Genomic DNA, 12476 nt, shown 5'->3' on the forward strand with positions numbered 1-12476 from the left:
CTTCACTAACTCCTTGCCAAGTGTGAGGCAAGAGAGCTTTACCTCTGGAGTGGTGCAAGAGTTAGTGAGCAATGCAGTGCTTCCTCCTTTCCTCATCTGTGGGTGCTGCCCCTCACAGGGTGATGGCCAAATTTTAACTGGAAGCACAACACATCACAGGGTGGTGTAGAAGACTTGGAAAATATTGTTCAACAACGTGGGGGGGGGTTTAATAAAATACTCTTTAAGAATTTCTTTTTCTTTTTCTCATGACAGGCCAAATCACAACGTGGTTTTTTTTAATAAAATACTCTTTAAGAATTTATTTTTCTTTTTCTCATGACAGGCCAAATGCCAAGACTTTCTAAGGTCAATCTTTTTACTTTGTTCAGTCTCTGGATGGAACTAAAGAGCAGCAGAAAAAGACACAGGTACAATGTTCATGTTTACTGTTAATTGGGCTTTCTGAACAGATGCTAATAGCTCCTGCAGTGAATTTCACCTGACTACTCTTTACATGACAGACAGTCTGGAGTGGAAGAAAAAGGAAGAGAAACATTTTTCAAGTGTTTCTTAGGAGTAGAAAAGTTTCTTCTGGTGGGAGAAAACTAGCAAAATGGTTAAATAGCATGTTTCTGAAAAACTTTGAAAGGCAAGGTGTAACTCTGGCAGGTAAAGCAAACAGTAAAAAATGCTGGTGAGTATTTTGAAGAGCATAAAACAAAGAGGCATAATGTATATGTCCTACATACTAATTATAACTTTAAAATCACTGTGGTTGGTGGTGTAGAGGTTAAAATGTTATTCTTTAAAATGTTGATGTTCATGATTGTAGGAGAGTTCTTTTATACAGTGGAGGTGCACAGAACTACTTAACATTTGCTGACCAAGAACTACCTTAGTGACAATGAAAAGAACCCATCCTTAAGACTGGGTCTTCTAAACAGCTTCCAGTTCCTCCTCAAGGTGGAGAGGCATCTTCAGAGTGTCCTGGAACAGGGTGTTTTCTTTTGTGATCAGAGTTCTTGCTGTGCTCTTTAAAATGATTGCTGCTTTGTGCAGAGCATACTCATGTGCTAAGATCCACAGCATAGGTACCAACCAGGGCAAGAAAAGGTAGGAAAGTGACAGGAGTGACAGTTGGGCCTCATTTTCAGAGCTTGGTAAGTCTGATCCAGGCTTGATCTGGAAGAGGGATAGATGAGCAGCACCATACAGACTTGAAAACCAGTTTCAAGTTTAGTAATTCAGTTAGGAATGGCACTTGGGTTATACAGAGGGCTTTAGTACAGCCTTGTTCTGTAACCACAAAGAAAGTGAATAATTTACAAATCTAGGGCAGTTTTGGTAGCAGCTGGATTGCATAAGGAGATCTGCTTCATCCAACTGACCTGTATCCAGTTTCCTCACAATACATGGGAATCCAGAGGTAAGAGCTCTTTGCCTGGGATATGCAGACTTTTTCCAGGGAAAATTCTTTAGAATCAGGATTCATTTCTATAAATGAAGAGACAGAAGTAAAGCTAGAGGAGCTGTTGGCTCCCAGGATGGCCAAGCCTAAGACACAAATTAAATTCTTGAGCATTTCCAGGCACTGAGTGTTTCAGAGGGATTTTCAGCTATAATTGACAGGATTTTCTGTGTTGTTCCTGGGTTTTGTTATGGGCAAAACAACAACTAGAAAACTCAGGAATTTGTGATGAGTCCCTATCTCTGTTCTCTAAGATCTTAGGGTCTTAGGAAGTTTCACAGGGGCACAGCACTCTGATATTAACAGGTACATGTAGAAGCCACCAAAAAACACTCAATACTGCTTAGGGGAAGTGTAACAGAGATTGTTTGATGATTCCTATCACAGTTTGTACTGAAGAGCTCTATGCTCTGATCCTGGCTGGTTATTGTCACCCAGGGAAGATCTCTGTGGACTTGATGTTGAAAAAAGTAAAGTAATAATAATAGTAATGCTTTTTTTTCTGTAGGTAAAGAAGAGTGGTCTGGTTGTGGTGAAGAACATGAAGATTATTGGCCTTCATTGCTCCAGTACTGATCTGCACGCTGGCCAGATTGCACTCATTAAACATGGATCAAGGCTTAAAAACTGTGATCTTTATTTTTCCAGAAAACCATGTTCAACCTGCCTAAAAATGATTGTAAATGGTAAGCAATGACTGTAGTTGAGTAGGAGTAAATGTTAAGCTTGTGATGGGTGGTATCAGAAGAGCCTTTTTTCTCTTTGGGCTGTCCCAGCTGTGAATGCCAGTCCCTAACTTGTGTAGCCTGCACTGATATTGCCCTCAAGGCTGAAAACACTCTTGACTGTGCATTTCCTGGAGCTGGTGATGAAGAAACTGGGGTTTGCTGCTGAGAGCCCATTTCTCTGTGCAGCTGTTACTGTGGGAAGTGCCTGTCTCTTGGCTGGGCTGCACTGCTGGGGTTGTGACGTGCCTGATGCACTTTGCCAGAGCAACACTAAGCCTGGTGACCAGGCCTAGAGCCCTTGTCCTCCCATTGCTTTTCAGTGGCACCAGAGCAAGGGTTTTTTTTATGCAGAAATCACAGGGACTACTTTAGAGTTTCCTTTTCCCAAGTAAGTTGAAGACAAGTCAGAGTATTCCCTTCCTGAAGTGGGATCTGCCAGTACAGCCCCTTCTGCAAAGTATTGGGTTTTAATCTTAGCAGCAACTTCTATTAGCACTTTTTTGTCTGTGGGGGGGTTAATGTATCTTGGGTAGGCAAGATGCCAAATTAGGCTGCCACAAAGATCTTAGAACTTGGGAAACTCCAATTTTTGTCTATAGTTTGATGATCAGGTCTGATAAGCTCTTGATACTCTTACCTATTAGCATTTTTGTTTTCCAGATGCCCCTTAAGCAGCCCTCAGGGCCTTAAAGAAATGAAACCAGGGTTAAGCAACAGTGTGTTGAATATGAGGTTTATGTTCCACTGCACTTGCATAGCTCCTTCTGCTGCACTCTCTTCTCTTCCAGCTGGGGTGAGCAGGATTTCTTACTGGCCTGCAGACCCTGAAATCAGCTTGCAGAGTGAGGCATCCAATCCCGTGACGACTGAGGATGCAAAGCTAGATGCCAAAGCAGTAGAAAGACTGAAGTCAAACAGTCGTGCTCGTGTGTGTGTGTTGCTTCAGCCCTTGGTATGCTACATGGTGCAGTTTGTTGAAGAAACTTCTACCAAGTTTGATTTTATTCAAAAAATAGCAAAATCTCAGCCTGATTCGAGTACTGACTTTTATGCTGCGTGTAGACAAGAGAGAATAAAAGAGTATGAAAGTTTGTTCCTAATCTCAAATGAGGAAACACACAAGCAAATATTGATGACAATGGGACTGGAGAACCTCTGTGAAAACCCCTACTTCAGCAACCTGAGGCAAAACATGAAAGATCTTGTCTTGGTCTTGGCGACGGTGGCTGCCAGTGTCCCCGCCCACGGGTGCTTTGGGTTTTACAGCAGTGGGAGGAGTGAGGCAGAGCAGCAGGGCTTGCCCCAGGAGGTGGCCAGGCACTGCATGATCCAGGCCAGGCTGCTGGCATACCGCACAGGTGAGGGCCTGCAGGGCTGGGGCAGCATGGAAAAGAGAATACAGTGCCATTTAAATTCTTCAGGCTGCTCTGAGGCTCTTTGTTACAGAGGTTTCACAAGCTGCTTCTGCTATCAAATAAGTGCCAATAGTTTGGAGCATCTCATGGACACTTCTTCAGAAAAGAGCAGCAAATAATATCCTTTCAGTAAGCCATCAAGTGCAGTTCTATTGTTTCCTCATTCCAGTCTTAGGAGTGCAAGTGATGCTATATCTGATGGGGGTTTTCTTTGCAAAGATGCTGGAGTTTTGATGCACAGTTGGAAGGGGAGTTCTTGACTCCCTTTTGATGCAGATGGCCTCTGTTAGCTACTTTATTCTGTCTGGTAGCAATGCAGTAAACTGGTAAGTTCTTCTAGAGGACAGAATATGAAGACTTAAAACTTGGTGGGACTGCTTAGTGATGTTTTTTTTTTCAGCTAAATAGGATAGTTGGAGTTTTAAAACCCTTGTAAACAAACACATAGTACAAAGCTTAAAACTAATCTCCAACATGCACACACAAAACCAACCTATCAAGTCAGGTGCTGAATGTGCAGACTTTTATTTGTAAAGGTGAATCTTAATATTATAGAACCTTTTCTGGGTTTTTTGGTGTGCTTTTTTTTTCCCTTGTATTTTGAGTACACTCCCCAAGCTGGATCACACATCAGTGACTAATAGATTTGCAGAATATAGTCAGCCCTCATAAAACATACTTTTGGCAGGAAAGACCCTCTTTGAGTGACTGCATATGGTAGTGATACTCAGGATGATGGAACTTGTTAGTTGAAACAGTGTCTTCTACACTATTAACCACTGGAAGCCTGAAACATGTTTTTTTTTCTCCTTGATATGCTCTGTTCAAACCAGTCAAGACTCTCATCAGTAGCTAGTGGGGAAGATTTCCAAGCTCCATAAAAATCTTCCAACATAATGAAAGTTCTGTTCCAGTTTTCCTGTGGTGGTGATAGGAAACACCCCCCAAAAAATATAATTGTTAACATTTTATCTCAGCCCATTTTGATAGGAATTCAGACCACAGAACCATAAACTTAAGAAATGGCAGAAATTAAGTAGTCAAGTAGTAAACAAGGAGGAGGTTTTTATGAGTTTGCCATCTCACATCAGTGAATCTGTCCACATATATTCTTGGCACACATTTTCTTCTCTGATATGTGTATTGGTTGCTTCTTAGCACTTTGTACTGTGTGTAGCAGTCTCACAATGACTAGTCCTGCAGTTAAAACACACTCAGTTTTGCAGTAGACTCAGATGACTTTGAAGCTCTTAATCTTTCTGCATCTCCTCTGGCCACAAACCAACAATGAATGTTACTTCTTACCCTAGGATGTCCTATGTTCATGTGTAGGTAACTCAGAAGTGCTTTATTTGCTATTTACTGCTAAAATATTATCTATTTTAGAGGACCATAAAACAGGAGTTGGAGCTATTATCTGGGCAGAAGAAAAATCAGTAAGTATTGAAAAAGTTCCTTTTTCTTGCCCTCACAATTCATACACTTTTATCTGCTTTAAGTTCTTCAGGCTGTGTGTTCTTCACATTTGATGTCTCTGGGTATGCATGGTACCAATCCCATGAAGCATCCTTCTTCATGCAACATACTCATTAGCTGCTGAAAGGAAAGGCTCTAAAGCCTGGTGCAGGGTGCTGTCTGCAGGGTGACTGTCTGCCCACACAGCTCCTGTGGAGCTCCATGGAGAAGCTCCATGCAGACATGAAGAATTTAACAAGAGCTGAATTCTCTTTCAGCTGCTCCAACCTGGCATGAACTCATCCTGTGAACGTATACATTGCAGTGTGTACTTTGACTTGGTCCTCAGCTTAAATACCTCCAGATTTGATGCTCTGCTTACTGTTGCAGAGAAGCTGTGATGGAACAGGAGCGATGTATTTTGTAGGCTGTGGGTACAATGCCTTTCCTGTTGGATCTGAGTATGCTGATTTTCCACACATGGATGATAAACAGAAGGATCGGGAAATCAGGAAGTTCAGATACATCATACATGCAGAGCAGAACGCCTTGACATTCAGGTAAGGGCTTTATTTTACCCCAAAAAAGGCTGAGACTGTTCAGAAACAGCATGACAAAGCCATGATGGGACTGTGGTGCAGTGTGGATTGCAGTCACAGTCTTGTTTATGCCTGGGATGCAGAATGTGCAGGGACACAGTCGGCCCCTGGGGTTTCTTCAGGCTTCTTAAGTGAACTTGGTTTTGTGTGAAGTTTGTCACCATTCAAATCCATCCAGTTATAAACTCTCAAATTCTGTTCTCTGCCTGCAGGTGTCGAGAAATAAAGCCTGAGGAGAGAAGCATGATATTTGTGACAAAGTGCCCCTGTGATGAGTGTGTCCCCTTGATCAAAGGGGCTGGCATCAAGCAGATCTATGCAGGAGATGTTGATGCTGGAAAAAAGAAAGCAGACATATCCTACATGAAGTTTGGTGAACTTGAGGGTGTAAGCAAATTTACAGTAAGTAACTAGGTGTACAATATCCTACAAATTCTGGGCAGCACTGGGGGAAGGGTGGAGTGAGCAGTCATCTGCAGCCAGCACAGAGGAGTGTTTCCTGTGCTCAGGAGAGTGGAATTGAGAGGTTGCTCTGTGAGGACACTGGGGAGAAGTGCTGTGCCATGTGGTGGGGCCAAGTGTCTCTTGTTTTCTGTAGTTCCCTTGCAGATTTCCCTCTAGGTCGTTGCTGTTGTTTGAGGTGGTCTCTCCATACTCTGAGGTTCTCTCCAGGCCTCCCTGTCACAGCACAGCAGCTGATGCAGGAGATCACCCTGTGATTTTGTAGGCCCTTCCAGCAGCTCCTGAAAGAGCTGTGGTGAGTTTTAAAGGTGGCCAGGTGCACCTGCACTGTGAGGAACTGCAGCACTGTTGGTTTGAGTGGGCTTCTTTCCCCTTCTCAAGGGAGTAAATGGCCATGCAGCCTTAAGAGCTTTTCATCCTCAAAACAAGTGTGTGTTGGAGGGGGAACCCTTCATTTCCCACCTCTCCCCTGCTCGTGCCTTACACTGAAGGACTGTAGGGTAATTTTTCTTTCTCCCTTTGCTCTTCTGTCTCCTAGAATAAGTAAATTTCCTCTTCTTTTACTAGTGGCAACTGAATCCATTGCACACTAATGCCCTTGAATTCCTTGACCCTACAGCCAGGGAAAGTAAGTATTGTTCCATCAATTCATTTTATGTCTGAAGTCAATAATAGATCATGTTTTAAACAAATCATAATCCCCCTGGGATTGATTAGTTTTAATTTTAGTTAGTTAAATTTTGCTATGAAAACTTCTCTGAGCTTTTTGAGTAGATGAGCTAATGTAAAATCAAAATCATAAGCTTGTTTTAACAAATGCTTGTCCCTGGCACATGTGTTAGAACTAGTAAAGCTGTTTCCAAGGTCACCAACATGTTGCTTTGCACATAGATCATTTCAGACTACTGTGTCATGTTTTAAAGTGTTCTAGAAAGACTTTTTATGGTCTGTTCTGTGAAGAGTGTCATTCTTTTCCAGGAGAAATGGGACTACTCTAAGTTATTTAAATAAGTTCCACGGAACGTTTCAGTGCTTCTTTTCTGAAGCAGAATCTGTGCCAATGCTTTTCAATCAACATTTATTTTTCTCTGTATATATACACATATGTAATATAAAAGCCACAAAATCCTTGTCAGCCTGGACCCTTGTAGCAAGGGAGCTGTCAGCTTCTGAAAACAGAGTGTAGATGGCTTTTGTGCTGAAGCCTTTTTGTGCTACGAAAGGGACCCACAATTGGCATCTGCTGGCAGCTACCAGTCATGAGAATGTTTCTCATCTAGACAGGAAAATAATGTAGCAGAAGAAGCTAAATAGATTTTGTTTCTCAAGCATGAAGACACAGTGCCTAAAGCTAGGGAGCTGGCAGGTGCTCAGACACTGGGCACCATGCTAGGAGCATAGAAAGGACTGAAGGTGGGTTTTGTAGCATATGAAGAGGCATGTACCACAAGACAATTCCTACCATGTAGTGAGATAGATCCATGGAGAAGGCTCCTTCTTAGCAAATTCTTCATGAGTCAAGGGGGGAAGGGGAGAGGGGAGGGCCCAGGGTAGTGTTTATGGCATTAGCAATCAGTAAAAAACTTCAGTGCTTGTTTGTCCCTCTCTCTGCTAAAGGTTTTTACACCCAGCTGGAGAAATATTTATCCTGGGGTGCTTTGAAAACTTTAAACAGGGCTCATTTTTCTAACAGTGTGTTCTTCAGGATGGTATGATTTCATTTTCAACACTGAGCTGTTTTAAGTTGCTTGTTTTCCTTACTGTATTTCTTTTACTATGATTATTGCATGTTCCTTTCTGTGGAGAAGACAACAGGCTTCCCCACCCAGTGTTACTCCAGTGTGCTTGTGTGTGTTGAGTATTTAGACTGTTCTTACTATTGTATTCATGTTTCACCCTTTTCTTTTTTCCTTTAGATGGACTCCAAAAAATGAAGTCACTAGATGAGCAGCAGCACCAAAACAAGAAGCTGTGTCTTGGCCACTGCTGAATAATGAAGCACTTCTACAGTCTTGCTCTGTAATTTTTATAAAGCAGCCTGTTGCACTTTCCAATAAGGAAGAGTTTTATTTATTGTTTAGAAAGTGATTTTTAGAATAAGTTTATTTACGATGTCTTAAATGTTTTACAGAATTACCCAAAGGTCTTTTTAATTGAGAAGTTCCTGGGGAAAACAATGCTGCTTGTATTTTCTGTGAAAGTAACTGGGTGGCTGATCATTGTTAACATATTAAAAAAAAACCCAAACCAAATCAAACAAAAAAAACCCTTGGAGTGTATTGCTCATAGGTCACAGTAATAGTAAAATGGTATAATTTTTGCTTGGTGTATGGATTGAGGGAGTGGATTTTGAAGTTCTGGGCTAGCAGAATGCAGAAATAAGCGCTAGTTCTTCAAGTACAGTTGTCAAGGGAATCTTCTAGGAAATGGTAGATAAATAATCCCTAGCAATTATTCCTGAAAGTGGCTTTTGCTTCTCATTCTGCTTGGATGAAGATGCCAAAGCCACTGGGATGGCAGTCTCTGCTAGGTGAGTGGTGTGGAGATCAAGCCTGGCTCTTGTACACAACCTCTTCAACTACCACAGCAGCAGAGCTGGTTTGCATTGTGACACTTGCCTTGCTGCCATGTGTGATTCCCCAAGTGCTGCCCATCTGAATTAATGCAGACAAAGATCAGCTTGGGTTTTTCTCAGCTGCTGGAGGCACACCTCAAAGAATTTGGCCCTGTGTATCTCCCTGGCCCTTACATACCACGTGTAGATGGCCAGTGTTTCAGTTCTGTTAGTCTTTGCTGACAGGCTCCTAGGACTACAGAAGATAATGAAATCCCTTATGTTTTGTTTCTTGGATAGGATGATCTGTACCAGTGCAACACCCCAAATCTTCTCAGGTGCCAGTCTCCTGGATGACTGCACATGGACCAAGGGTGGCACTACAGCAGCCAGTGAAACTGCAGTCTAATATTGTTGCAAGTTTTGAGGGCGTGCTGGGTAGGTAGAGGGTAACCAGAACAGAGAGTTGTACCCAGCATCTCTTGAGAGGTCCCTCTACTTCCTCCCATCTGTTTGCTGCTTTGAAGGGGACCTCTAGCTGTCTTAGCAGACTTGTGAGACTTTCTGTTCACTCCTCTGCTGAACACTCAAGTGCAAAGGCCTTAAACCTTTTCATGCTGCTGCTGGTAGGATATATAAATGGCTTTTTCCCATTTGTTTCATGCATCTTGTCTTTGCTGCCCTCCTTCAAGTCCTGGAAGAGGAATCATGTCTTAAGATGCTGCTCTAAGTTCTGGTGGTTTCTTTCAGGCTTTGGAAAAGGTTGGAAGCAGATAACAAAGCTGTGATGGGTAGTGTGCAAAGCATCCTTAACGTGGAACCAAGGAGCCTGTTCTCACAGTGTTTGGCTTCTGGTCCTGTAACTTAAGGTACAGTTATTGATGTTCAGAGCTGCAGCAAGGAGCTGGGATTTCCCATGGCTCTTAGTACAGCTTCACTCTTGAGTACCTGCAGTTTAGAACTGGGGAGTGCTTATATCCTCTTGCCACCACGAGAATCCACTCTCACTGGGGCTGGAGAAGCTGTTGTTTCTCTGAACCTAGTTAGATTGAAGGCTCCTCTAGAGCTGACATTGCTGACCTGCCACTGCACCAGCTCAGTGTGGAGGAACCTGGGTGCTAAGCTCAGGACCAGCAGATCCAGCTGCAAGAGCTCTAAGCCTCACCTCTCAGATTCAGAGTCCAGGGCCCAGGGATTATGTTGTTGGTCTGGATGCTGGTAAGACCTCAGACATTTTTTTCCCCCCTCTCATCTAGGATTATACAATCTCATTGTTTGTAACTTCCCTATGAAGTCAAACGTTCGTGTTTTATAAACAAGATTATGCTCTGGTTTTAAACCATAAATATTTTACTTTGGCATATTTCCTCCCACCCTTCTTGTAAGCATCTTGTGCTAGAATAGTTACTCTTGGCTTTTTCTACAGATCAGAAGAACACTGTCCAGGTAGAGCAAAAAGTCCACCCTGCCTCACCCACTGAAACCTTCCTGTTTCTATAATGCATGGACAACACTCTTCCACATGAGGCAGAAGCAGGGAAAGAACAGGGGTGAGTTTAAAGCCCCCTTTAGGTTTTGTGCTGATCAATCAGCTGGTATCCAAATCCACAAAGAAGTCTGTGTCTTTTTAGGAATAGCTGATACTGAAACATCCCTGAAACACCTGAGGTGGCCTGGGTCCATGGAGAACTAAATCAAGATATAAGTGAAATATCATGTGCATTAAATAACTGCATTGCAGTGAATGCTGCTGGTGACCTGTACTTCATGAGGAGTTAGGATCCTACCTTTACTTTTTATCATTTTTTTTAAAAAGAGGATTTTTGTACAAAACTTTCCATTAAACTTGCAATTGTTTGTAAGGCTGAAGACTTAGAAGTCTGGCTTTATTTACAGGTTCCTCCAGAGGCTCACAGATTTCTGATTATCAGTGTAACACTAATTCTTGCTGGGATTACAAGCTAAGGTTTTTCTCCTGGCCAGCAGGAACGATGTGAATGGGGTTTCTCTCTCAAGCCATGGGCTCTGGAGGTGCTGCTGTGCATGTCATCTGCTTACCAGAGAGAGCCACAGAAGACTGGGCATCTCCTGCAGTGCTTATTTTGCAAATGAACTCGAGGATGTTTCTTATATAAACAGTACAATGTATCTAAAATCAAGAAATGTGAAAGTTATATATTTTATATATTGTATGAAATCTCCATATGCATTTTGGTTCTCTGCCATTCATTTCAGAGCAGTCATTTTAACTGCAGGTATGAACTACCAGTCATAATTTGGCCTCTTGACTGAGAATTACAGCAGTTTTCTGTTAATTGTCTGCCTTACAGCAAAACATGTTTTCTGCTAATAAAAGAATCTGCCAGTAAGTACTGCAATGTATTTTTTAAGTGCTTTGGGTTATTGAAATGCTCACACCCTTTACCAGCCCCTTGCTCCTGCAGCCCTGGAGCTTCATCTGGAAGGAATCCACTTGATGCACTCCAGGACTGGCCCAGGTCATGTAGGCACATGCAGCAAGCAGGGACAGCTGGGAGACGTGTTCCAGAGCTGCTCCTGAGCTGCATTGTCCTGCAGACACACCGTGAGCAGCCAGTGGGACACAGGCAGCTGGGCTGCCAGGGGGACAGGCTTCCCAAAGCCCATGTGGGGACTCCTCTCAAAAGCTTTGCAGTCCACTAAATAGATTTTTTTTTAGTTTCAGTCATCCTGCCTGTGAACCAGACTTGAAATACCTGTTTGGCTTCAATCTGTTAGATCCAGGAGGTGATGCTGCTCGGAGCCCAGAGGAGCCAAGGCAGCAGGTGGAGCAGGCTGGTGTCTGACAGATCTGGATCTCCCTGTCATTAATGGAGGTGGCCACAGTGCCACACAGGCAGAGCTGAGCTCCTGCCCTCGAACACTTGCTGATCCCTGGGATCCCTCTGCTCTCCCAGGCCTGCACAGCTCTCCACTAGCACACCAGTTTGGCTGCTGGGTACCCACAGGCAGCACCGAGTGCCCCTTGGCTGGAGACACTCCAGACGTTCTGCTCAGTGACCTGCAGGGCCGTGCCCCCTTGGAAGGGGAAGGGCTGTGAGCAGAGGACATCTCCCACTGGAACCCACCTCCTGGTAACGTGATGGGTACACTCCAGGCCAGGGCAGGAGTTGTCACCATTGTGCTGTGCCAAAACAGCCTCGGACAGACCCTCAGCCCCCAGGGGAGCAGGCGAGGGGTGGAGGGGCAAACAGAAGGGGAAAAGAGCAGCCGTGCTCAGCAAGCCCAGCTCAGAGGAGGCTCCTCAGGTTGGCTCCTGGTCTCTAAACTGTGGCTGTTTTGCCTTAGCTATGGGAAAAAAAATTAAAACTAATGATTAAAACCCCAACCCAACCCCAAGGGATCTCGTGGCTCACCTCAGGGGCGGCGGTGTACAGCAGCAGCGTGGCTGGGGGGCTCTTTGCTGGGGAACAGACCCCGTGGGGCACCCCAACAGAGGGACCGGCCGGGTGTCCTCCTGAGGCTTGGGGGGCTCTTTGCTGGGGGACAGGCCCCGTGGGGCACCCCAACAGAGGGACAGGCTGGGTGTCCTCCTGAGGCTGCGTGGCCACTGTGGGTTCCCAGCCCTGTTGGAGGGTGGGATCTGTTCCAGCTTTCGTGTAGATGGTGCTTCTGCAGTGTGTGAATGGCTGGCACCAGGGAGGTGTGCTAATGACAGGGGAGCCTTTGCAGTCTGCCTCAGCTTTTTTCTCCTCCTTCGCCTTTTTTTGCTCAACTCTCTTTGCTTTGGCCCTGGTGAGGTCACCTCACTGCTTTGCCAGTAAATTTTCCCCC

The 12476-nt window shown here is 44.1% G+C and overlaps 1 protein-coding gene across 1 annotated transcript; it reads left to right on the forward strand.

Annotated features, from left to right (window-relative positions):
• Positions 1–318: 318 nt before the first annotated feature.
• On the forward strand, positions 319–8348 carry CDADC1 (cytidine and dCMP deaminase domain containing 1). Its single transcript, XM_008946860.1, is given in 9 exon segments — positions 319–385; positions 388–410; positions 1959–2136; positions 2967–3536; positions 4980–5029; positions 5439–5608; positions 5860–6049; positions 6677–6737; positions 8026–8348. Coding segments are annotated over 9 exon segments (1383 nt in total). The 3' UTR covers positions 8100–8348.
• Positions 8349–12476: the final 4128 nt, after the last annotated feature.

Source organism: Merops nubicus, unplaced genomic scaffold (assembly GCF_000691845.1).
Source record: "Merops nubicus isolate BGI_N331 unplaced genomic scaffold, ASM69184v1 scaffold11889, whole genome shotgun sequence".
In the NCBI taxonomy this organism is placed as follows: Eukaryota; Metazoa; Chordata; class Aves; order Coraciiformes; family Meropidae; genus Merops; species Merops nubicus.